Here is a 25,491-nt window from a genome sequence, read left to right on the forward strand (position 1 = left end):
CTCACTTCCTGGAACTTGATTCAAGCCAAAATCTTCAGTACAGATTTTGGAGTGAACTCAGTATTGATGAAACACAGGTTATCTAGTCGAATTGTTGATGAAAATGCATGAATGTTACTGAAGTAATAGCTTTGTACTGCTTTGTCATTTAAATTTATTTGTCCTTGGAATGTGAAAATTTGTGCAGACAACCTGATGGTGATGGGTTTTATCCCTAACTTATCTTTGTGACACTGGTGCTGTAATTGTTTATGCCAAAAACAAAATACAAGAAGGCAGTATGATGCACATGCCAGAATTATATGTGGCCGAGTGATGATGGAGTTTTCTTCTTAGCGGTTGTGAAGCAAAATTACGGCAAACATAATAAGAAGCGACTTTGATGTCTAATGTTGTTCTAATATTTTTATATCCTGTCGGCCAAATTTGATGTCAGTGGTGGAGTTTGTAAGTATTTGCTCAGTGGAAGAGATGACAGGTGGTGGTAACCTGAATGTTAATGAGATTTCTTTAGAGTTAATACTTTTAGTATTTTCAAGGTTGCTGAGTGAATGATCCTCCTTTACAGTATAACATGCACCTGACAAATACTATGGGAGCGTTGATGGGCTGGGAGTGAAGCCATTACTGTAATTCACATAGTCTTTGACATATCTTTATAGTAAAATGTAGACCATTTAATGATGTGGTCTTTGAAGTTACCAAGTATATTGACATTGGTATTGTATTAAGGTCACAACTTATTTTCTAAATGCTAATTGTCTGGAGGAATGCCTTCAAAAGTTGAAAGCAAGGAAGCATTGTTCGAGCGATACACACAAAAATGTTGGACGAACTCAGCATGCCAGGCAGCACCTAGAAAAAGAGTACAGTCAAAGTTTTGGGCTGAAACCTATGAAATGATTATTCATTGCTTTCTTTACTTCTTGAAAGGATAAAAATATTTAGTTCACCATGGTGACTCTTCCTCAGCTACCTGCTAAGTGCTGCTACTGGCCCCTCTCTGAGGCTAAACCAGACTGTTCTTAACCTCAACATCCTATCTGACCATGAGCTGAACTTCCAATCTAGTGTCCCTTTCAACACCAGGTTTATCTTTTTCCACCTTGAATATGTCTCCCAGCTTTGTACTTCTCTGCTCCTGAAACAGTCATTTATGTCTTTGTTACCTGCAATTTCAAATATTCCCATGTCTTCTCAATTGGTTGCACACCTTCAACACTCTGTAAAATTATCCTGGCCCCAAACCCTTTAGTCGATGACCTAAAGTTTGCTAACAATATTGGTTTCTACCTTTGCAGCACCTAAGATTTTAATTTTTCAGCCCTCAGTAGACCAGTACATCAAACAAATCCGCCTCTCCTCCACTGACTCTCTCTGAACTTCCCAGTGCCTTGGGAAAGCAACCGCCATGATCCAGGACTTCCTGATATCCTTCTTAAGTGTTCTCTTGCATTTCTTACACTCCTGAAGTATAAGAAATGCTGCTATGCACCTCCTTCTTTTTCATAACGAGGGCCTCAACATCTCTCAAAAAACAAGGTTCCCTAAACTTGTTATCCATGCCTTTTATTCTGATATGAGCATACAAACTCTGTGCTCTCAAAATTTTGCTTTTGAAGGCCTCCCCTGTACCAAGTATACCTTTGCCAGAAAGCAACCTATCCCAATCCACACTTGCCAGATTCTTTCTGATACCAACAAAATCGGCTTTTCTCAAACTCAGAGTATCAACCTGAAGACCAAGTCTATCCTTTCCCATAATTACCTTGAAACCCATGGCATTATGATCACTAGATACAAAATGTTCCCTTACCAAACCTTTGTCATCTGCCCAGTCTCATTACCTCATAGGAGATAGAATATCGTACTCTCTCTCCTTGAGAGTTCTGTATACTGATTAAGGAAATGTTTGTGAACACATTTGACAAACTGTTTACAGTTTGGGAGTCTCTTTGATACCAATGTGGACCACAGCTTCTGGCTGCTCACCCTCCCACTTAAGTATGCTGTGAACTTCATCTGAGTTGTCCTTAACCCTGGCACTCGAGGGGCACCAAGCCATCTGGGAATCTTGTTCTCATCCACAGAATCTGCTTTCTATTCCCCTAACCAATGAATCTCCTATCACTACAGCTTGCCTATCGTTACCCCCCCCACCCCCACTTCCCTTCTGAGCCACACAGACCCAGAGACTTGCTCATTGTAGCTTCTCCCTGGTAGGTCATTTCCCTCAAAAGCATCCAAAGCAGTATACTTATTATTGAGGGAAACGGACACAGGGGTTCTCTGTGCTGGCTGCCTATTCCCTTTCTATCTCTTGACAGTCATCCAGGTACCAGCCTCCTGTTACTTAGGTGTTATTACCTCTCTATAGCTCCTATCTATCACACCACACCCCCCACCGCCCAAAGTTCCCACATCTCACACAAGGAACCTATCACAAGCTCTGCTCACAACACGCTGGAGGAACTCAGCAGGTCAGGCAGCATCCGTGGAAACGTTGACTGATCGTTTCCATGGATGCTGCCCGACCTGCTGAGTTCCTCCAGCGTGTTGTGAGTGTTGCTTTGACCCCAGCATCTGCAGAGTATTTTGTGTTTACATATCACTAGCTCTGGACCCATTCTCAGTGCACTTTGTACTAACCGAAAAAAACTTAGCGTAAACTTCCTTCAAACCTGCGTGATGCTTGTCCAAGCAGATGACTGGAGAGGCTAGTCCATGCTCGAAAAGTTCAAAGGTTTCAAAGCTATATTTAATGTCAGAGAAATGTATACAATATACATCCTGAAATGCTTTTTCTTCTCAAACATCCACGAAAACGGAGGAGTGCCCCTAAAGAATGAATGACAGTTAAATGTTAGGACCCCAAAGTCCCCTCCCAGCTCCCCTTCCTCCCACACATAAGTGGCAGCAAGCAACAATCCCTCTCCCCCCACCGGCAAAAACAAGCATTGGCACCCGCCACCGAGCACTCGAGCGTGCAGCAAAAGCAACAGCAAAGATGTAGACTTGCAGTACCCCAAAGACCTGGTATTCAACATACCACAGTTATCTCTCTCTCTCTCTCCCTAATAATGGAGAAAGAGATGTCTCCGTTTCACAGCGAGAGGGGAGACATAACAAACAAGTCGCTGGTTTACAATGTTAAAAGTGTGTTGCATCGCTTTTTCTGAGCTCTGTGCCCAAAGATTTCAGGTCTCTGGGCACATAGCCAAAGATCTTCCAGCTTCCATGACACACTGGTCCAGGACACCGACCTTCGATCCACCCGTCTCCAGAGTCCCGAGATCCTAGGCCTCCAAAGGCGAGCCGAACTCTTAGGCCGCGCCCTTGGCATATTGCATAACAACCAGTTGTGACACTCCAAGAGCGAGTTCCATTCCCGCAAATGGCAGCCACGTTGATTTGGGGGTCGCTGGCCAGCCTCTGCTGCAATTATTCTTTCTGCCTCGTGTGTCACTGCATCCTTATGGGAGGAGGAGGGCCATTCAGCCCCATCTTGGGCAGTATGTTCCCATGTGTCTGGGTTGATGCCATAAGCTTTTAGTTACGTTTTCAGGGTGTCTTTAGAGCATTTCCTTTGGCCTTCACGGGAGTGCTTTCTTTCTGTAGTTCACTGTAAAGTAGTCTCTTAGGCAGCTGATAGTATGGCAAATGAGCTACATGACCTGCACAGTGTATCTGGGACCGCATTAGGATGGTGCAGATACTAGGCATGCCCACCTTGGTAAGAACCTCAGTGTCAGGGATTCTGTCTTGCCATGTACTGTTGAGGGGCTTTCTGAGATAGACTTTGTGGAAATGGTTCCGTTTCCTGGTATGCCATTGGTACCCTGTCCACGTTTTACAGCTGTAATGCAGTGTGGGAAATACTATGGCCCTATACACCTTCAGCTTCATCTGTAGTCTTGTGCTTCTTCTGTTCCATATGTTGCAAAGGCTATATTTGCTTTGGCGACCCTGGCACTTACTTTATCATTAGTGACTATGTTCTGGGACAGTATGCTGCCAAGAAACATGAACCTGTTCACTGGGTTTAGTCTTTGTCCGTTTATTGTGATGTTCGGGTCAATGTATGAATTCCCTGCAAATGGCTGATTTATTATTTCAGTCTTCTTGGTGTTGACAGTAAGCTGAAGCTGGTACATGGATCAGAACACCTGTTGACACAGTGCTGCATATCATCTTTTGAGCCGACATTCAGGGCACAGTAAAAAAGAAGTTTCTAATGATGTCTGCCATAACCTTAGTTTTTGCTTGGAGCCTCCTGAGATTGAGTAGTTTCCTATCAATGCAGAATTTGATGCTGATGCCTACCTTGCTGTCTCTGAAGGCATTGTTCAATGTGGCAGAAAACACAAGACTGAATAACATTGGCACCAAGATGCCACCCTGCTTGATCCCATTTGAAACAGGGAAGGGCTCGGATGTCTCACCATTGTCCTGAACTCTAGCTTGCATGCCATCATGGAGTTGCTGCATCATGGTGATGAATTTCATTGGGCATCTGTACTTCGCCATGATCTTCCACAGACCTTCTCTGCTAAGTGTTGAAGGCCTTAGTGAGATCGACTGTAGGAGAACAGGTCAGCATTTATCTTTCGATAATTCACTTGCAACTGCCTTGCAGCAAGCGCTGTATTAATTGTCCTATGCTCTCTTCGGAATCCACACTGGTTCTGGTAGGAGCCCCCGGCCAAGGTGTGATGTGAGATTGTTGAGAAGAAGCCTGACAAAGGTCTTGCTTGCAATAGCAAGGATATTCCCTGATAGTTGTCGCAGGACTGTCGGTGTCCTTATCACTTATGCAGGTGGATGATGGATGCATCTTTAAATTCCTGTCGAATTGTCTCTTGCTGCCACAGACACTGGAAGAGCTGACGGATTTTTTTTTTTCTGTTAGCACTACACCACCTTCCTTGTCAGCCTCAGCTGGTATTGCAACTGATCCAGGAACTTTGCTGCTGGAGAGCTGATGTATCGCCTCTGGGTCTTGGCAAAGGTCAGTGGAACATCCAGTGCTTCATTGACAGGTACTTTGGGCAGGCAATTGATGGCTTCATCATTTGTAGTGAAGGATTTTAGAACTCAGCCCACCTATGGAGAATTTTCTCTTTGCCCATGAACAGCGTGTTCCCATAAGCACTCAGGAGAGAGGATGATCCTCATGACTTGGGTCTATAAACTTCTTCTAGTGTAGTGTATGTTCTTTAAATCATACCTACCTGCATCTGCCTGGATCTCCTCAGCGTTATTGCTCAGCCAGAAATCATGCATCTGGCGCAGTTTGTGTTGTATGGTCCATGTATGTTATTAAAGGCATCCTTCTTTGAGATGGGCTTATGGTCGCTGAGGAAAGCTTGTGGAGATGTGGTTACTCATCCAGCAGTCGTTTGATATAAACACAGTTTTCATCAATCCAGCCCATGTGGTTTTTGGTAGCAGGCCTCAGAATCTCTGTAACGATGTTGGAAATCAGTCTTCAAAGGCTTGAACAAGCAGTTTCTATTCTGATTATCTAGAGGGGTGGAGTTTCATTGGTCTTCTAGGGTGTCAGCAAAAATTTGTGTTCTGTCACTGCCTTTCTGTTTGGAGACATTCAACTGTCTTGGGGCTTTCTTTCCTCGTGGACCTCTTCTGGGCTGGATATGAATGTTCAGTTTAGAAATGACGAGAGTGATCTGTCCAGCATTCAGTGCCACACATGGAGTTTTGTCACCCTTACATCCTGCCTGTGTCTCTTCCTGACGAAGACGCAGTCAATTAAATGTAAGTGCTTAGAGCATGGATATATCCACAAAGTTCTGTTATGGGCGGGAAGATGGAAGACAGTGATCAACAATTCATGTTGGGCACTTGTCTGAAGTAGTGGAAGACTTCTTGTTGCAGTGGCCAATGCAGTATTTCCCAATGACCCCACCCTACTAGATGTGGTGTGACCCTACTCTTGCACTGTTATGAGATTCTTGAATAGACCTCTCGTATGTTATAAATGAACTCATGATCTCCCAGTCAACCCCATTGTAGCCCTTGCACTTTATTTGTTTACCTGCACTGCACTTTTCTCTATACTGCTATAGTATATTTTGTACTTTGTATTTTGCTGTTTTTTACTACCTGAATGTACTAATGTACAGCATGATCTTGTCTGGATGGCATGAAAGTGCAAGTTTTTCCACTGTAATTCGATACATGTGACAATAATGAGCCAATGCTTCCAATGTTTGTTTAGGGCCCAGAGCCATTTCCCATGTTCTTTCTACTTCTCTTTAGCCTCACAGTCCTCGCAGCTTTGTTTTCACCCATTTCTGGTCATTTGCATAACCTCAGTTTTAACCATTGTTGTGGTTTGAAACTTTTGAAAATAATTCAAAAATGCCTTTCTTAAAATCTGTTCTCCAATCAAGCTTTTGGTCACTTGTCATATCTCTTCATATAATTGTCAGATTTTGTCTAGGCCATCTCTCAACTACATTTTTCTGCTTTTTAAAAGGCACAATTTAAATTCAAGTTCTCGTATTTGATGTGGTTCTGCAAAACTGCTGCATAGCGCTTCTTAGAGGTGCTCTCCATTCAAGCATGGATGAACCCTCAGCAGCCCCAATTGTTCATGGCTGCAGTTAACTATTGCTATGAGGCTGGTAGCTGCCACCTGTGACACTAATCTACTTTGCACTGCAGATTAAGGTCATTCTGACCAGCTGGCAGGACACTTTTTAATGAGGTTTTGCACTGGGCTGCAAATGGTCTCTTGGATGAAGTTTCATACTGGTTTGGTTTGACATGCTTGGATAACTTAGTTATGCTGTCATTTCTCACACTTGGTGCACACCTGAAAATGATTCAATTAAGATGTAAAAATCTAGCATAATTGCAGTTACCTGACAAGCTTTACAGGGTAAAAGTAGTATAATTGAGAATTTACTAAAAGGCTTTATATACTGCACCTATATGTCAACTCTACAAAGGCTCTGATAACATTGGATTGTCATTAGTCCTGCCATATTCCTGTTATCAGTAATTAGGTAAGCATATCATTATACATGCATGTTTTGTCACCAGAATAGGTACAGTAATCATTGACTTGTTTTGGAAATGCATTTGTTTTGACTAATTGCACATGTCATGGGTAATTAAGTTGCAAACAAAAATTGTATTATCTTAATGCTTGGGAAAAACTATATGGTGACTAATCATTATTGCAGGAGTAATGGGGCTTAAATGAGGGTTTTGTGTCAACCATAGCTCAGTTCAATGTGTTCCCTCTGTCAAAAACTTATACTTTCAAGGCCATATAATAGTTGAGGAATTATTTTCTTTCTTTCTCTCCCACTCTCCCACTCTCCCTCACTCCCTCACTCCCTCACTCTTACACTAATATCTCAGATTCTAGGATTCCATTGCACTTTTTTGAGGAAATGTGGTGCTACTATCCTGGGTGTCCAAGCCTAATATGTTTATGTTTGGATATTTATTTTAGAGATACAGCAAGGAACAGGCCCTACTGACCCAATGACCCGCACTGCCTAGCAACTCGCCTACTCAACACTATCTTAATCACAGGACAATTTACAATGCAATGACCAGTTAACCTACTATCTGGTACGGCTGTAGACCTTAGTAGGAAACTGGAGTACCCAGAGGAATCTCACGTGGTTCAAGGGGCAGCAAAAACTCCTTACAGATGGCACGGGAATTGAACTCTCAACTGCAGAACGCCTCGAGCTGTGATAATGTTGCGCTGTCCGCTACGCTGTCATGGCATCCCCAATTACTACCTTATTCAACGTCACCAAAGCAAATAACTTGGATAATACCACTTCGAGATTTAATTACTTTTTAAAATATTTTTTGCATTGACATCTATAATCTGCTAGTATCCGTAACTGAAGTCAGTTGTCACAATGGTCCAAGTAGGTAATCTTTTCATTTGCAGTGGTGGTTAGACCACTGCAATGTGGTTCAAAGTCTTGCCACTTTATCTGTATATAAACAGATAAATAAGAATGTACACAGACATGCTATAGTGTGAGTATGTAATATGTTTCATTACAAATGTTAAATGCTAACATCCTTTGTTGCTGCTTTCCTCATAAGGATATTGAGAAAGCATTCAAAAGCCCACAAGCTCTATGCTGCTGTGCTTGCAAAAGCTTATTCTAGAGGATTACTACTTTTTAATGACCTTAATCCACTTAAAGTGCTTTTTACATTCTGTTGAATTCTGGATTCTGTTAGTAATAATGGTTTACAATTGCAAGGGATCATATGTCTTTCTAAATTAGCCAAATATTTTAATCTAAAATAGGCTCATGTGGTATATTTATTAAATTTACTAAAAGTGCCTGCAAAATGATTTGATCATTGACAATAAAGGTCAAACAGTGCTGCTGTTAAAATCACCAGGGAGCATATAGGGCTAGTATTTTCAACAGCCGTGGAAGATAGATAGTTTGGGGATTTATTGCGCTTAGGCATGTAAGATTTTTTTGTCTTGGTTGGTGGTTATATTAAATAGAAGTATCTGTTTGATATTTAAAATGAAGGCCAAAGATTATCCTTGAAAGTAATTTAACATTTCATGGCCTTACCACTTTAACCAATGTTCATATGCTTTGAGAATTTGGTTACTAGCCAAAACTTTGTGGTCACATCCTTAACTGATGTCATTTGGAAGAGGGCTGAACAGAATTAAGGCATTTTTTTTCTGAGGGACGGAGAACTGAAAGTTATGGCTTCAGGAACGGCTGTTGGCATTGAGATCTAGTTCCTGTGCACAGTCATCTGTAGAAAATACAGGTGGGGTAAAACAATTTAAGCATTTTTGTATTAACATGAAAATCATTTTCAACCCACTAACAAACTACTTGGGATGACATGATTGTGGATAAAATGCTTAGAAGCTGAGTACCTCACCATGGAATTTCGTATATTATTTGATGGAGTTCATTTCTTCATTTGCTTATGCTGACATGTAGTTGTGTGAGTAGTTATGTTTCTAATGTAATAAAGCATCATGTTCTAAAAATAATTTGCCCTTATTCTTCCACAATTTGGAATTAAAGCTTTTATTTTCCTTTCTCTGCAGATGGTGATGATGACCCACAAGTATCATGGGTGGCTTCATCTCCCTCCAGTAAAGATGTTGCGTCACCTTCTCAGATGTTAGGAGAGGGCTGTGATCTTGGCCTTGTGGATGAAGAAGGAGGGACTGGTTTGCCTTATCCATGCCAATTTTGTGACAAATCTTTCAGCCGTTTAAGTTATCTTAAGAGGCATGAGCAAATCCACAGTGACAAACTTCCGTTCAAGTGCACATTTTGCAGCCGTTTATTCAAACATAAACGAAGCCGTGACCGTCACATCAAACTTCACACTGGAGACAAAAAGTACCACTGTCATGAGTGTGAGGCAGCTTTTTCTCGCAGTGATCATCTCAAGATCCACTTGAAAACTCACAGCTCAAGTAAGCCATTCAAATGTACAATTTGCAAGCGTGGGTTTTCTTCTACTAGTTCATTACAAAGTCACATGCAGGCCCATAAGAAGAACAAAGATCATGTTGCTAAGCTCGAGAAGGAGATGAAGAAGGAAGATGTTGTCTGTGATTATTGTGATGAGACATTTAATCAAGCTGAAGACTTAGAAAAACATATGGCAACTAATCATCCGCAGATTTGTGAGAAAGCAGAGTTGCAGTGCATCCATTGCCCTGAAGTATTTGCTGAAGAAAATGCATTAATCAGTCACATTGATCTAGCCCACGGGAATAAGAAACATAAATGCCCAATGTGCCCGGAACAGTTTACTACGGTAGAAGAGGTCTATTGCCACTTGGATAGCCATAGGCAACCAGATTCCAGTAATCATAGCATAAGTCCTGATCCTGCTACAGGAAGTGCTGCTTCAATGAGTAGCACAACTCCTGATTCTAGTGCTTCAGTAGAACGTGGTTCCACACCTGATTCGACTCTAAAGCCATCCAGAAGTCAGAGAAAATCTTCAGGATCTTTGGAAAGAGAAGGAAGGCAAAACTCTTGGTCACCAAAAGTCACCTATAGCTGTCCGTATTGTTCTAAGCGTGATTTTAGTAGTTTGGCTGTCCTAGAAATTCATTTAAAAACCATTCACTCGGATAAACCTCAACAAAGTCATACATGCCAGTTCTGCCTTGATTCCCTTCCCACTTTGTATAACTTAAATGAGCATGTCCGGAAAGTACACAAAAATAATGTTTTTCCAGTAATGCAGTTTACCAGCGCATCTACATTTCACTGCAACTATTGTCCAGAGATGTTTGCAGAGCTAAATAGTTTGCAGGAACATATACGAATTTCACATTGTGTCCCAAACGCACTTTCTCAAGATGGAAACCATACTTTCTTCTGTTCTCATTGCTCACTGGGATTCCTGACAGAATCTTCACTTACAGAACACATTCAGCAAGCTCACTGTAACGTAGGAAATCCAAAGCTAGAGTCACCTGTATTACAGGCAACACAATCCTTCATGGAAGTTTACTCTTGTCCTTATTGTACCAATTCACCCATTTTTGGCACCATCCTTAAGCTCACAAAACATATCAAGGAAAACCATAAGAACATTCCATTAGCAAACAGTGGCCGAAAATCAAAGTCAGAGCAAAGTCCTGTTTCTTCTGATGCAGAGGTATCTTCTCCTAAAAGGCAGAGGTTGTCAGCAAGTGTACCTTCCCTATCAAATGGCGAATATCCATGCAACCAATGTGACCTTAAGTTCTCCTCATTTGAAAGTTTCCAAAGCCATTTGAAGTCACATTTGGAAATTCTTCTAAGGAAGCAGTCATGTCCTCAATGCAAAGAGGATTTTGATTCTCAGGAGAGTCTTTTACAACATCTTACCATACACTACATGACAACATCAACTCATTATGTCTGTGAGAGCTGTGACAAGCAGTTTTCCTCAGTGGATGATCTGCAGAAGCACTTGTTGGATATGCACACTTTTGTGCTGTACCACTGCACATTGTGCCAAGAAGTGTTTGATTCCAAGGTTTCCATACAAGTGCATTTGGCTGTGAAGCACAGTAATGAAAAGAAAATGTATCGCTGCACAGCCTGTAATTGGGATTTTCGAAAGGAGGCAGATCTTCAGCTTCATGTCAAGCACAGCCATCTGGGCAATCCAGCTAAAGGTCGCAAATGCATATTCTGTGGTGATACATTCAGTACTGAAGTAGAACTACAATGCCATATCACAACACACAGCAAAAAATACAACTGTAAATTTTGCAGTAAGGCCTTCCATGCCATTATTTTATTAGAAAAGCACTTAAGAGAGAAACATTGTGTGTTTGACAACAATAACCAAAATGGTACAGCAAATGGCATTGCACCATGCAATAAGAGAGTGGATACTGACTTGCAGAACATACTGATGAAGAACCAGGAAGCTCTAAACAGCCATGAAGCTAGTGAAGATGATATTGATGCCTCAGAGCCTATGTATGGCTGTGATATCTGCGGTGCGGCATATACTATGGAGGTGCTTCTTCAGAATCATAGGTTGAGAGACCATAATATTCGACCTGGAGAAGATGATTGTTCACGGAAAAAGGCTGAATTCATAACCGGAAGCCATAAATGCAACATCTGTGCAAGGACTTTTTTTTCAGAGAGTGGTCTCCGAGAGCACATGCAGACCCATCGAGGACCTGCAAAACACTACATGTGTCCCATTTGTGGTGAGAGATTCCCTTCACTTCTAACACTGACTGAGCACAAGGTCACCCACAGCAAAAGTCTTGATACAGGAACTTGCAGAATTTGCAAAATGCCACTGCAGAGTGAGGAGGAATTTATTGAGCATTGTCAGATGCATCCAGACCTGAGAAACTCTCTAACGGGTTTCCGTTGTGTAGTTTGCATGCAGACAGTTACGTCTACTCTTGAGCTGAAAATTCATGGAACATTCCATATGCAGAAACTGTCAGGAAACTCTGCATCATCATCTCCAAGTAACCAGAGTCATCAGAGGCTCTACAAGTGTGCTTTATGCCTGAAGGAGTTTAGAAGCAAACAGGACTTGGTGAAACTTGACATCAATGGTTTGCCATATGGCTTGTGTGCAGGTTGCATGAACAGAAGTACAAATGGCCAGTCTGCAAATGTAATTCAGCAGGAAACCAATGAAAGAACCAGTGCCAACCTTCGGTGTCCTGATTGTGCAGTTAAGTTTGAAACTGTGGAAGATCTGGAGAGTCATATCCAGATAGACCATAGGGAAATGACACCAGAGACAAGTAGCCAGAAAAAGTCATCCCAGGCATCACCTGCTCCCAGGGTAAGAAAATTAAATGTATTTGTACAATCGGCATATAAATAATAATTTTACTGTGGCATAGTGCTAAGAAGGAGTGTTTAAGATATGTAAACATGATAAATCTTGTTTTTTAGGTCACATAGTGTATATTTTTACTAAGTACCTTAGGTAACAATGTGATTTCATGTTGATTAGAATTGATGATTTCCTTTTGTATTAATTTAAATTGTTTTTCACAATAACTTAGTACACCACAATAAATAATAATCTCTTTCATCTTATAATTATCGGACAGAAGAAGACATACCAATGCATTAAGTGCCAGATGACTTTTGAGACTGAACGGGAAATACAGATACATGTTGCAAATCATATGATTGGTAAGAAAAAATGTTTTTATTTTATTTATTAAGATAATAATTTTAAAGTTGTCTCAGCGTAGGGTTACGCCAGGAAGTTAGCTGAATTCCTGAAGAACTGTAAGGAGCAGTAACTTACATTGTGGTTTGAAAAGGCAGGTACTGTATGGACATTCTGTGGATCCTACTTTAGTTAGAGCTGTGACAATGCGGTGGGACTGAGCCTACAAACTTCTAACTTTGCTGAATATTCTGTTAAGAAGCTGTTTTTTAAATAACTTGTGTTTGCATAGCTATAGCTAGAAGTACAGGCTACTTTCAAATTTGTCAGTTTTCTGGTGTTGCACACTTCTGAATTTTAATACGAATTTTAGAATTTCTTTGAAGTTTTGTCTGAAGATTTTTGACTGGCTCTAATTTTACAATTGCTGCCTTGTCAGAACAATAGCTGAAGAAGCCCTTTCATTTGTTTCATTCAGGTTTTTACTAAACAATTATAGCAACAGCAAGAGCTGATGTGAAGAATTTCCCAAACACAATGTTTAATTTCTCTGTAAACACTCACAATGTACCACACAGTAAACACTAACAAGGCAAACACTAAACACAAATGTGTGGAAGATGTTCTGATGTTCAGTAGTTAACAACTGAAAAGTTAATAGTTTTGTTTCCATTTCAGGCCTGAGTTTGCCGATCTCCTTTGGGAGTATTGTGCATGAACTATAATTGGCTGCAGTGTTCAAAGGCAAGGGAAAGGAAAAATGTCTGATTGTTATCTAGGAGTCTGTTGGTGGTATTCAGGAAAAAAGTTCACATGATGTCATCTTTACTTGACCACCACATCCTTACCACACTTCCACCACATCCACAGTGGAGTGGTGTGATTATGCTCAGTTGCAGGAGATATTGGAGAACTGTTACATATGAAATGCATTCTAGCAAAAGAAGACTATGAAAGGCAGGGTAAATAAGTGATTAGGACATTGGGAACGTATATTGAAATAGAATGCAATGATTTAGGACTTTTGTCTTTTTGCATTGGTAAGTCAATCAATGTGGATTTAATCGTATACAAACTTGACATACTTTCTACTACAACAAAGCATGAAATATCTATGTTAAGTTATTGTACTTTACGGTTGGTTTGCTTGAAAATAATATGTTGACAAAGTATAATTAGTAAGTGTTCAAATGAAGAATTGTGTAAGAAACAAAGTATACAATAAGTGGAACTTAGTAGTGTCATAAAATGGGTTTTTAGAGTCATGGAGTCGCAGCATATAGCATGGAAACTAGTCCTTTTAGCCTAATGCACCCATGCTGACCAGTGGACACCCTTCTCTTTATCCCATCTCCCAGCACTTGTTCCATAGCCTACTATGCCTAAGCAATTCAAATGTACATCTGGGAACTTTTTCAATGCTGTCAGTAACCTAGCATTAATCAGTCTGTAGTCCAATGCATTCTGTAACTTTTGAGCCTCATTCTTAGATGGCAAAAAATAAGATGGAGTGGAGTGAAGTATGTCTACCAAATTGCAGGTCTTCTTTAAAGGCTACTGGGAATCACTTCAGATTTTTTTCAATAGGGGACAGTGGGAACGTGAACTTGATATGCTTAGGTGAATGCTGTTTAGAGGATGATTTTTTGGTTGCCCCATGGGAAAGATAGTATTACTTTCTATGCATTTGGATGTCCTTAATGCTTTAGATTTCTCTGTCTGGAGTTTTGTGCTATTTCTGTTGTATTTATAGTACAGCTTGGCAATAGGGACTTGGCTTTCCCAGTGGAAAATCCTTAATTTCGTTGTTTTAGTAATAAGATGGAATATGTAGGATTGAAACCACTTCGAGTGAAGTTTCATTGAGGATGCCTCATTTCCATGTGTGCATGCCTAGTCAACAGAGTTCAGAGAGCAAGATGGTATTTTACTCATCATCAATGCCTTAGAAAATTATCATTCTAATGCATCACCTCCCCATTGCTGGATACACGATTAATGGAAAGTTATGTTAACAAGTAGTTTAAGACCTGCTCACTTCATCTTGGAAAACAGTATTTTGCAAGTCATCGGACTTTTGAATTTCTTTGCACTGTATCTTCCAGGTAGTATCTGACGACTTTTGTTAAATTAATCAGACTACAATCCAGCATTACGTAAAAAGACTTCAGGAAAGCAGAGAAATGGTGAAAGATTAAGGAGGATATGCCTTGGCTTAAGGAGTAAATTGCTGTTGCAGTCCCATACTGTAAGCCCCATATGACAACCCCCTCAATTTTGTGAATTGGAAAACCTTTCATTCTATTAATATATCAGTAGTAAGCACCTTTTCCCTGCATACAAATGTACACTGCCTAGGAAACTGCATGCTATTCTTATTATTTGTTAATCCCCTTTGAGAGACTCCATGCCTGGAATCAGGGTGCTGATTAGTAATCAGAATGATCTCCTACAGCCATGACTAATGACTTTCTTAGAAAGGTTCAGAACATGTAATGAGATTTGTACAAATACAATCTGACTATTGAAATAAGGTTTTGAGGTTATATGGCCTTTTCATGCCACAGACCCTCAAAGCTTTCAAAATCAGTGCTCCAGTACTTCTGGTAAGGTTTGCACAGAGCCAGGCATCATGAACAGCGTTGCCATGATTGAATACGTAGTTTATTTCAATAGTGGTGTTTGGGAAATAAAGATTGAAGAATAAACAAAGAAACAACCATTTCTGTTTCTCACCATAAATCTGTATTTCTACCTGAGAGTTCAACGGAAGCCCCAGTATCGCAACTGGAAGTCAGCGTCTCCAGCAAGGAAGGCCAAGCTGGTAGAACTGCTTCTTCGGGAGACCAGAAAATAGGGTTCAATTCTGACTGTGGGTGTTTGGTTGTTGGTGTGGAGTTTGCATATTCTCCCTGTCGCCACCTGGGTTTCCCCTGGGTGCTCTAGTTCTCTGCCCCCCCACCCCACCCCATGATATGCCAAGGGTATGCCCGTTGGCAGGATTGTAAATTATTAGTGTGTGTGAATGCTCGGGGTTAATGGGCATAGTGAAGTGAATATAAATTAGGTATGGGATTGAGGGAATAGCTCTGAGAGCTGACCTGGGCTGAGTGGTCTCCTGAAAGTGTGGAACAATTCAGCCCTCAGACTGTACTGAAATGCTACCTCAGATTGCACCCTTGTGTATCTTAACTAGAGGTTACTTTAGAACGCTATACTAAGACTGTTACCACTTAATCGATGCTGGTATTGAATAGACGATAAGTGTTTCTAATTTCAATTTTATTTGCCATGATAAGTATGGTGCCACCCATATTTATTAAAACTTACACTATGTTAAGTAGAATTGAAATTAGATAGACTTGCTGTTCCTTGAAGTTGAACAGCCACTGGTGCAGAGATGGGTACAGAATTGGAATCGAGTTTATTATCACTGATATATCGTGAAGGTTGTTGTTTTGTGGCAGCGATGCAGTACCATGCATTAAAAAATACATAAGTTACAATAAGAAATATTTAAATGATGAGAGGCATTCATCGTGTGGATAGTCAGAGGCTTTTTCCCAGGGCTGAAATGGCTAACATGGAGGGCACAATTTTAAAGTGCTTGGACGTAGGTACAGAGGAAAGGTGGGGCACGTTTTTGCGCAGAGGGTAGTGAGTGTGTGGAATGGGCTGCCGGCGATGGTGGTGGAGGCGGAGACTCCTGGATAGGTACATGGAGCTTAGAAAAATAGAGGGCTATGGATAACCTGAGGTAATTTCTGAAGTAAGTACGTGTTTGGCACAACATTGTGGGCTGAAGGGCCTGTATTGTGCTGTGCTGTAGGTTTTCTATGTTTTTATATAAAAATAAGTAGCACAGAAAGAGAGCAGAAAATAAGATAGAGTTCATGGGTTCATGGTCCATTCAGAAATCTGATGTCAGAGGGGAAGAATGTATTCCTAAAATGTTAAGTGTTTGACTTCAAGCCTCTTCCCAGATGGTAGCAATGAGTAGAGGGCATGTCCTGGATGGTAAGGGACACCACCTTCTTGAGGCATTGCCTGTTGAAGATGTACTTGATGGTGGGGAGTACATCTCCCCAACCCTCTGCAGTTTTTTTCTGATCCTGTGCATTGGCGCCTTCAGTGCAATCAATTGAATTGAATTGACTTTATTTCTTATATCCTTCACATACATGAGGGATAAAAATCTTTACATTATGTCTGCAAGGTGCAATCATAGTAATTTATAATAAATAGAACAGTCAGTGTAACATAGAAATACACTCAATTCAGCGTGAGTTAATGAGTCTGATGGCCTGGTGGAAGAAGCTGTCCTGGAGCCTGGTGGTCCTGGCTTTTACGCTGCGGTGCTGTTTCCCGGAGGGCAGCAGCTGGAACAGTTTCTGGTTGGGATGGCTTGGGTCCCCAGTGATTCTTCAGGCCCCTTTTTCACACCTGTCTTTGTAACTGTCCTGAATCATGGGAAGTTCACATCTACAGATGTGCCGGGCTGTCCACACCACTGCCTGCAGAATCCTACGATTAAGGGAGGTACAGTTCCCATACCAGGCAGTGATGCAGCCAGTCAGGATGCTCTCATTTGTGCCCCTGTAGAAAGTTCTAAGGATTTGGGGGCCCATACCAAACTTCTTCAACTGTCTGAGGTGAAAGATGAACTGTTGTGCCTTTTTCACCACACAGCTGATCTGTACAGACCACAAGGTCCTCAACGATGTGGATGCCAAGGAATTTAAAGCTGTTTACCCTCTCAATTCCAGATCCATTGATGTCAATAGGGGTTAGCCTGTCTCCATTTCTCCTGTAATCTACAACCAGCTCCTTTGTTTTTACGACATTGTGGGAGAGGTTGTTTTTTTGACACCACTGTGTCAGAGAGGTGACCTCTTCCCTGTAGGCCACCTCATTATTGTTTGAGATTAGACCAATCAATGTAGTGTGGTCGACAGATTTAATTAGCAGATTTAGCAGATTACAGCTGTGGGTGGCGACACAGTCATGGGTATACAGGGAGTAAAGGAGGGGACTTGGTATATAGTCCTGAGGGGCTCCTGTGTTGAGTCAGAGGGGTGGAGGTGAGGGAGCCCACTCTTACCACCTGCTGGTGATCTGACAGGAAGTCCAGGATCCAGCTGCACAAGGCAGGGTCAAGGCCAAGGTCTCTGAGCTTCCTGTCGAGCCTGGATGGAATTTTAGTGTTGAATGATGAACAAGAACAGCATTCTCAGATAAGTATCTTTCTTCTCCAGATGTGTAAGGATAGTATGTAGAGCAGTGGCTATTGCATCGTCTGTCTATCGGTTTTCGATAGGTGAATTGTAGGGGGTCCAGTGTGGGCAGCAGCATGCTGCAGATGTAGTCCTTGACCAGCCTCTCAAAGCATTTGCTTATTATTGAGGTGAGTGCGACAGGGTGCCAGTCGATCAGAAATGTTGCCTTGGTGTTTTTTAATACAGGGACAATGGTGGATAATTTGAACCAGGAGGGCACTCTACACTGGGAGAGGGAGAGATCAAAAAAGGGTCAGTCAGAATGCTCTCCGTGGTGCATCAATCGAAATTTTCAAAAGTCTTTGGTGACATACCAAATCTCCTCAAACTCCCAATGAGGTAGAGCCACTGGTGTGCCTTCTTTGTGATTGCATCAACATAGATCTTCAGAGATGTTGAGATCCAAAAACTTTCCACTGCTGACCCGTCAATGAGGACTGGTATGTGTTCTCCGGATTTATACTTCCACATCACTTAGATGATTGCACAGTAAAAGGTATATAGTGGTAATTAGCTGCAAGATACTGGGGAACTCCCTCCAGCTTGATCCTCTCAATGAAGAGGACTTGATATGCCCTTTGTTTTAGCTCAACATAGTTAGAAAGCCCATTGTTGCCAAAGACTTAAATGAAGCACTTACATGAGACAAAATTCTAAATGTTCCCTTTCAACACCAGTATTTAAATTTACTTATTTGGCACAAAACCCACAATCATATCAAATTTCCTTACAACCTGAAAGGTGGCTGTTCAGCCCATCGAATATGTGCCGACTCACAAAGCAGTCTCATCAGTTCCATTCACCTCTTACTTTTTGTGATGTTTCTTCTTGCACATAGCTACTACACTTTTCTACACTTAATTGCATCAACAACAGCTTAATGTACTCAATTAACTAACGAGCACCTCTTAAGAAACGAACATTGAGTCACAGTCACATGAAAAAGGTGCAAATGACACACAGCAGCTCTAGAGGTCAGAACTGAACTCAGGTTGCAGGAGCTCTGAGGCAGCAGTCCCAATAGCTGTGTCACTATGCATCCTATAATCAATATCCTTTAATGTGCTTCACGCATATTGAAAAATTCAGTCAAGTAACCTGAAGGTAGGAGGGACAATATTAGTTATTTATCTAATGGGTATATGCCACCTGTCTTGTGAAATTAGTTCATTTATGTCCAATTAGCAAAAAAAAATGTGAAGCCCACACAAGAAATTAGATCTAAAGAGCTACGTTCATTTTCCAACATGTGTAATTTGAACAGATGATCCATTACTGCAGGTTGTTGAGTATTGACTCAGAGTAGAGCTTGTTGGGCTCAGCAGGATTGCACTTAGGCTGATTTTTTTTTTTTTGCTGTGTCAAAGCTGCCTTTCATCCCCCAAGATATGGGTAATTTAGTTGTACTTCACAGAGAAGGTCAAAAGTAAAGTGAGAAGTAACTCAGGATAGGAAGGTCCTTCCCTTATGATTCTTTCAGTTTATTCCTCTTTATCTCCTCTCTCCTGAAGAGTGACAAATTTGGGATATAGGTTAGTTTATATGACAGGTTTTCCAAAGATATTGGGAATGATAGATTCCACAGATGTTTTGCTAAGTATCCCATATCCCACCGCAGAATGCTTCAAGAATCCTACGTGTGTAACATTGTCCATAAGAATGTATTGCTGGTGGTTATAGGCTGTTTGTAGGTCTTATCCTTGTATCATGTAACTGCCTGATGACCATTACGAATTCTCATGATTTCACTCAGTGTCCCAGTTATTTTCTAGGATTGACCATTATTCAAATATTTAATTGTCCAAGATACTTCATTTGCAATAGCACCTTGGTGTTTTATGTGCTTGCCACAGAAGTGTTCACCTCATGTGCTTTGCACTATCTACTAAATTTGTACTCCACAGCGACACTGCTGTTTCCCAAGACCAGGTTATGGCCATCCTTGATATCTGCTGCAGGATAGATTGCTGTAGTGCTCTAGCACCCACAAAATAATATAATCCAGTGCTCTTTAGACGGCAGTCTAATTTAGCAACCTGAGCTTTGATAGTAGAAGTATAGACTTCTGCTATGATAGTGAAGAGTTAGGTGACATCTCTGTTACAGTGGCCACCATTTTCATGCTTATGGGATGGGCTTAAAACTCCAGAATTACAGCATAAGAGGAGGGTGGCCATTCAGTTTATAGCAATTCTGAGTAAAGCAATTTCATGAATCTAATTTGCTTACATTTTCCCCCATAATCCTGCAAGTTATTTTGGGGACACCATAGCAACATAATTGAAGATTTTGTTGAGTGAGAGGTGGTTTGGTTTCTCTGTGGTATCTTAACAAATAATAAACAGTAACAGGAGAAAGCCTTTGACCCCTTATGGATCCACTGCCATTCAGTTCAATTGTGCCTGATTTTTTACCCCGCTCCACTTCCTTGCAGTGACCCCTCAATCCCACAGAAGTCTAAAGATTTGTCAATTTTTCTCATAAATATGCCGAGTGGTGTGGCATCTGCAGCCTACTTGGATAGTGAATTCCGAACACTCATCACCTGCAGTGTGAAGAAATTTCTTCTCATCTGACTTACCCCTGGTTGTATACACCCCAGTGAGAGGAAACTTCAACTCTTCATCAACCCTGTCAAGCCTTATTAAGCCTAGGTAATAGCCCTCACAATGTAGATAATAGCATTTAATCTTATTGACAATATAGTGGAGGATAATTAATGCACAGTTTATCTAGACTTTGTGGTAAAGCTCTTAACATTATCTAATATTAAAGATTTGAAACAGATAACTGCTCATGATTGCAAGTCAGGAATTTTATGTTTCAGTGGCAGTGCACCTCCAGAGGCTGCATGATAACGGTATCTTGCTCAATGTCTCAGCATTGAAGGACCTGGAATCCCTGAAGTTGCTGCACTTAATAAACGTGCCACAAAATGTATAAACTTGTCTGTGATAGTTTAAGTAATTGTTAAAAGAGTGGTGCATTAATTACTGCTAAGAAACATTTCTCTAATTGAAATAGAGAAGCGTGGAATGTCATTTCATAAGATTTATTGTTGAAAAGTTTAAAAAATCAATTTTGCATTTTCTTCTTACTTAGTCCCATTTTTCTTGTTTTGTATTCTGTACATAATTCAGCATTGAATTAATTATTCCAAATTACACTTCTTGGAGCAGAATCTCCATGCCTCATTTGAAGTTCTTCGATCTGAGATGCGTAGATCTCCTGCAGAGTGCAGGATGCTAAAATGGATTTCTAATCACCTCAAGTTTTGGTGCAAAAGACCAGAGGAAGTCTGGGCAAGTTAAGCATGATAAATAGCTGTTCATTTGCCCATGACTTCAAAGTCCCAACCAGTACGTGCACAGTGAATTTCATTAGGATGCGACATAGCACTTTTCAAACCATTGTCCATGATGTAACACAGGGTAATAATTTTATTTATGTTTATTTTCCTTTCATTATGTCCACATCTTTTGTGCTTGAAATAAGAGATTCTATTAATAAACCTGAATGAAGACCAATCCCATAGTGATATGCTGAAGCTTTTCAAGAGAACTGACAGAAATTTGTAAATGTTGTGAATTGACAGGAATTACAGTAATCACTAGAGATTCGTGTGAGAACGGTGAGGCCATCCGAAACTGAAACAGATACAAAATGTATCACAATTTCATGGTTTATTATTTATATTAATGGATACCTGAATGCAAATGAATAGTGTGTGTGAACTGAATGATCAGTCACCATTTTGGGAGAATTTTGTTTTTCTTTCCGGATGAATGGGATGCTGGTGTTGACTGCTGTAGCAAAAAGGACATAAATACGAGCAGGAGTAGGCTATCTGGCCTGTCAGAGCTGTTCTTCCTTTCGATAAGATCTGGCTGTTCACTCAGTTCCACTTACCTACCTGTCTTTCCCTCATATATTTAATAAAGTAGGCTCTACACTCAGACCCCACTGAACGCTGAGGATGCGTTCCTTGGAGGTGGAATGCTCTGTAAATCAGCACTATGTGAGGTAATTGCAATATTATGTAAATGGACATGTATGCCTTAGTTTTTAAAAAATCAAACCCGAGATGTATGATATTTTATGTATACAGAGTAATTTGTGGAATAACAACATGCAAATGGGCCTAACCTGCACATCAGTGGAGCAGCACCACATTGCATCAGCAGCGGAGGGAAGCGGGTGTTGGTTATGTCTCAGAGGAAGGACCAGACTGTGGTTCCTCCTCGAACATTGGCTTCTTCTTCAAGTAAGCGTCGAAATTTGACTGCCTTTTCTTAAGTTTCCTCTCATGAAGCAGTTTTCGGTAACAGGAAATCATGTCAAAAACGCCTCTCTTTGGCTTATTGCTTTGCTCCAATCAGGGTCATTATCGATGAACTTTGCAAATTTCAAAGAGGTGCGAACATCAAACCTGATGCTCAGCAGCTTCCAAACGCCATATCACTTGCAGTTTCACATCCATGTCAATGTCTTTCCTAGGCATGTCGGATGTACTGCCTTCACTCGAAGTTGCAGGGCATTTTCCAGACATGATAGGTAAAAAAAAAACTGGAATAAAATTGGTGAGGGAACAAGAATGTTTGCACACGTGGGGTACGCAGAGCATGAACTGATAAGTGATTAGCTGTGAGTGGCTCAGCGTATGTAAAGCGCTCTCATTGGCTGATGACGCAGAGTGTGAACTGATAAGTGATTGGCTGTGAGTGGCTCAGCGTATGTAAAGCGCTTTCATTGGCTGATTGAATGTTTATTGTAATGGAGGCTGGTCTTGAGAAGTTTTAAGTGTTGTTTAGAATGAATTTTTGCCATTTTAAATATTTCAATAAAGAATTGAATAACTGCATTGTAATGAATCAGCAGTATGCAGGGTAGTGTTATGCAGGGTCTGAATGTACTTCTTCCCTGGGCAAAGAATTTCACAGGTTTTGTACTTGGGTGTGGGGGTGGGGGGAAGGGGGGGAAGCAGTTTCTCCTCAACTCTTTCCTAAATCAGCATGTGTTTTTCATATCAGGCTATCATCACTCTGTTTCTCCCTTCATAAGTAACAGTACGACTGAGGATGAGATATTTGTTGATTTGCCTTATTAAAGTCCACCAATAGCATGAATTTTAGGTGCAGGTTTGAATGTTTTTGGTACATTCATTCTAGTACACTACTCAACAAGAGGTTGTTCCAATCAAGTATATTGCATTCATTTAATTTCTTGCATTATAGTGCCTCAGGGATAGATGAAGAAATGAAGCTGAAATTTGTTTTCTTTAAAAATGTTGTATTCTGATGTTCTGTGCAGATTTTATAGTGAGATTGTGCCAGATATTTGTTGTCCAATCAAGATTTTAATGGGGGGGGGGGAACTGACCATTCATATCAATAAATAGGTCAGCATATACAAAATCAATTCTTTGAAGTAACACACAGCCACACAATGCTGAAGGAGCAAAAACAAAATCAAGCCATTGAATTCTTTGAAGTAACACACACACACACACACACACACACACACACACACACACACACACACACACACACAATGCTGAAGGATCTCAGCGGGCCAGGCACAGCATCTATAGAAAAAAGTACAGTCGACGTTTTGGCCTGAAACGTCAACTGTACTTTTTTCCATAGATGCTGTCTGGCCTGCTGAGTTCCTCCAGCATTTTGTGCGTGTTGCTTTAATTTCTAGCATCTGTAGATTTTCTCTTTCTTTGTGATTGAATTCTTTGAAGTAATAGTTTTAAAAGGTAAAAAGGGTGTTGCAGTGGATGGGACATATTTGGACTTTGTGAAGGCCTGTCATAATCACATTGATGAGAGTCTCTGAGCAGTGGCAAATTGGAAATTGGAAGCCTGAGAAGATATAGCTCACTCAGATTTGCTGACTGAGTAGAAAAGGCAGCCACTCACAGCAGTTCAAAACTTTGATCAGTGGTCAATCAGCATTCACGATTGATTGGCAAGAACAAATTAAAGTAGGGCAGTGGCAAGTGGAGCAGCCATCATTGAAATGGTCAGAGTTAGAGTGGAGATTACTTAGGCTTCTGCAAGGAGAGACAAGTGAGAGAAGGCAAAAAAGCTGTGGGTCGAGTTCCCTCTCCCACCCCCACAGATTATTGTTCTTCCTTCTTTATTGCTCACTTAGAGCTGTAGAGATGCCAGCCAAGATAGTGGAATGCTCCTCTTGCAGGATGTGGGAAGGCAGCTTCTAACACTCCACATTAAGGAGTTGGAGCTGGAACTGGATGAACTCTGGATAATGCAGGAGGCTGAGGGGTTGACAGGTAGGACATATAGAGAGGTAGTTTGACCCTGTGGCCAACCCCTTAACAACAGGTACCTAAGATGACCTAGTAGAGGAAAGTCACAGTTGTCAGGTGTCTGGCACTGTTTGACCCTGCATCTCAGAAGGGAAAGGCAAGAAGATGCAAGCTATGATGACAGAGGATTCGTTAGTAAGAGTAACAGAAAGGAGTTTCTGTGGATGAGAACGAGATTTCCAGATGGTATTTTGTCTCCTGGGTGCCAGGGTCCAGGACACCTTGGATCGAGTCCTCAGAATTCTTAAGTGGGTGGGTGAACAACCAAAGGTTGTGGTCCATGTAGGTACCAGTGATATAAATAGGAAGAGTGAGGAGGTTTTGCAAAGTAATTCAGGGAGTTAAGTGTTCAGTTAAAGGGTAAGACCTCCAGGATTGTGAACTCGGGATTGCAACTCATGCCAAAAGCTAATGTGGCCAGAAATAGGAAGATTTTTCAGTTTAACATATGGCTAAGGAGTTGGCGTAGGAAGGAGGGCATAAGATTTTTGGATCATTTGGGCTCTCTTTCAGGGAAGGTGAGACCTGTACAGAAGAGATGCTAGGGGACTAATATTCTAGCGGGAAGGTTTGCTATTGCTGCATAGTGGGGTTTAAACTTGAGTTGCAGGGGGATGGGAACCAAAGTGCCAGAACATTTGTGGAGACAGATGTTGTTAAGACCTCAGACAAAGTCAAGAATCAAAACGTTAAGCTTAATGTGACTAATGTTCTGAGCTGCGTATATTTCAAAGCAAGATGTAGGAAAGGCAGTTGAGCTCAGGGCATGTATCAACGCCTGGAATTTTGTTATTGTAGCCATTAGTGAGACTTGCTTGCAGGAGAGGCAGGACTGGCAGCTCAATATTCTGGGAATATTGACTCAGCATACTGGGAGGGATTAAAGGAAGAGGAGTGACATTACTAGTCAGGGAAAATGTCATGGCACTGCTCAGCCAGGACAGACTGGAAAACTCATCTCGTGAGGCATAATTGGTCCTAAGGAGGATCAGAATGGTAATCCATGTGTGGAGCCAAAAGAGATGAGGAAGGTCTTAGATGAATTTTTTGCATCTGCATGTACTCAGGAGACAGGTACAGAACCTGTAGAAATAAGGTAAAGTGGCATCAACTTCATGTACCTCATTCAGATTACGGAGGAGAAGGTGTTTGCTGTCGTGAGGCAAATAAGGTGGATAAATCCCCAAGGGTGCTGACAAGGTGTTCTCTCAGACC

General features: G+C 41.1%; 1 protein-coding gene across 9 annotated transcripts in view; it reads left to right on the forward strand.

The window, feature by feature from the left end:
• The window catches only part of znf423 (zinc finger protein 423), a 401,236-nt gene that overhangs the window by 188,916 nt on the left and 186,829 nt on the right, over positions 1-25,491 (forward strand). For 8 of the 9 annotated variants that reach the window (XM_063066903.1, XM_063066905.1, XM_063066906.1 and 5 more), the window contains 2 exons: positions 9,095-12,327; positions 12,602-12,686. In XM_063066903.1, coding sequence (XP_062922973.1) covers positions 9,095-12,327; positions 12,602-12,686 — 3,318 coding nt within the window. The remainder of the gene's footprint in view (positions 1-9,094; positions 12,328-12,601; positions 12,687-25,491) is intronic. The other variant, XM_063066904.1, reaches the window with a different exon arrangement.

The sequence above is a fragment of the Mobula hypostoma genome, chromosome 14 (assembly GCF_963921235.1).
Source record: "Mobula hypostoma chromosome 14, sMobHyp1.1, whole genome shotgun sequence".
NCBI classification, from domain to species: Eukaryota; Metazoa; Chordata; class Chondrichthyes; order Myliobatiformes; family Myliobatidae; genus Mobula; species Mobula hypostoma.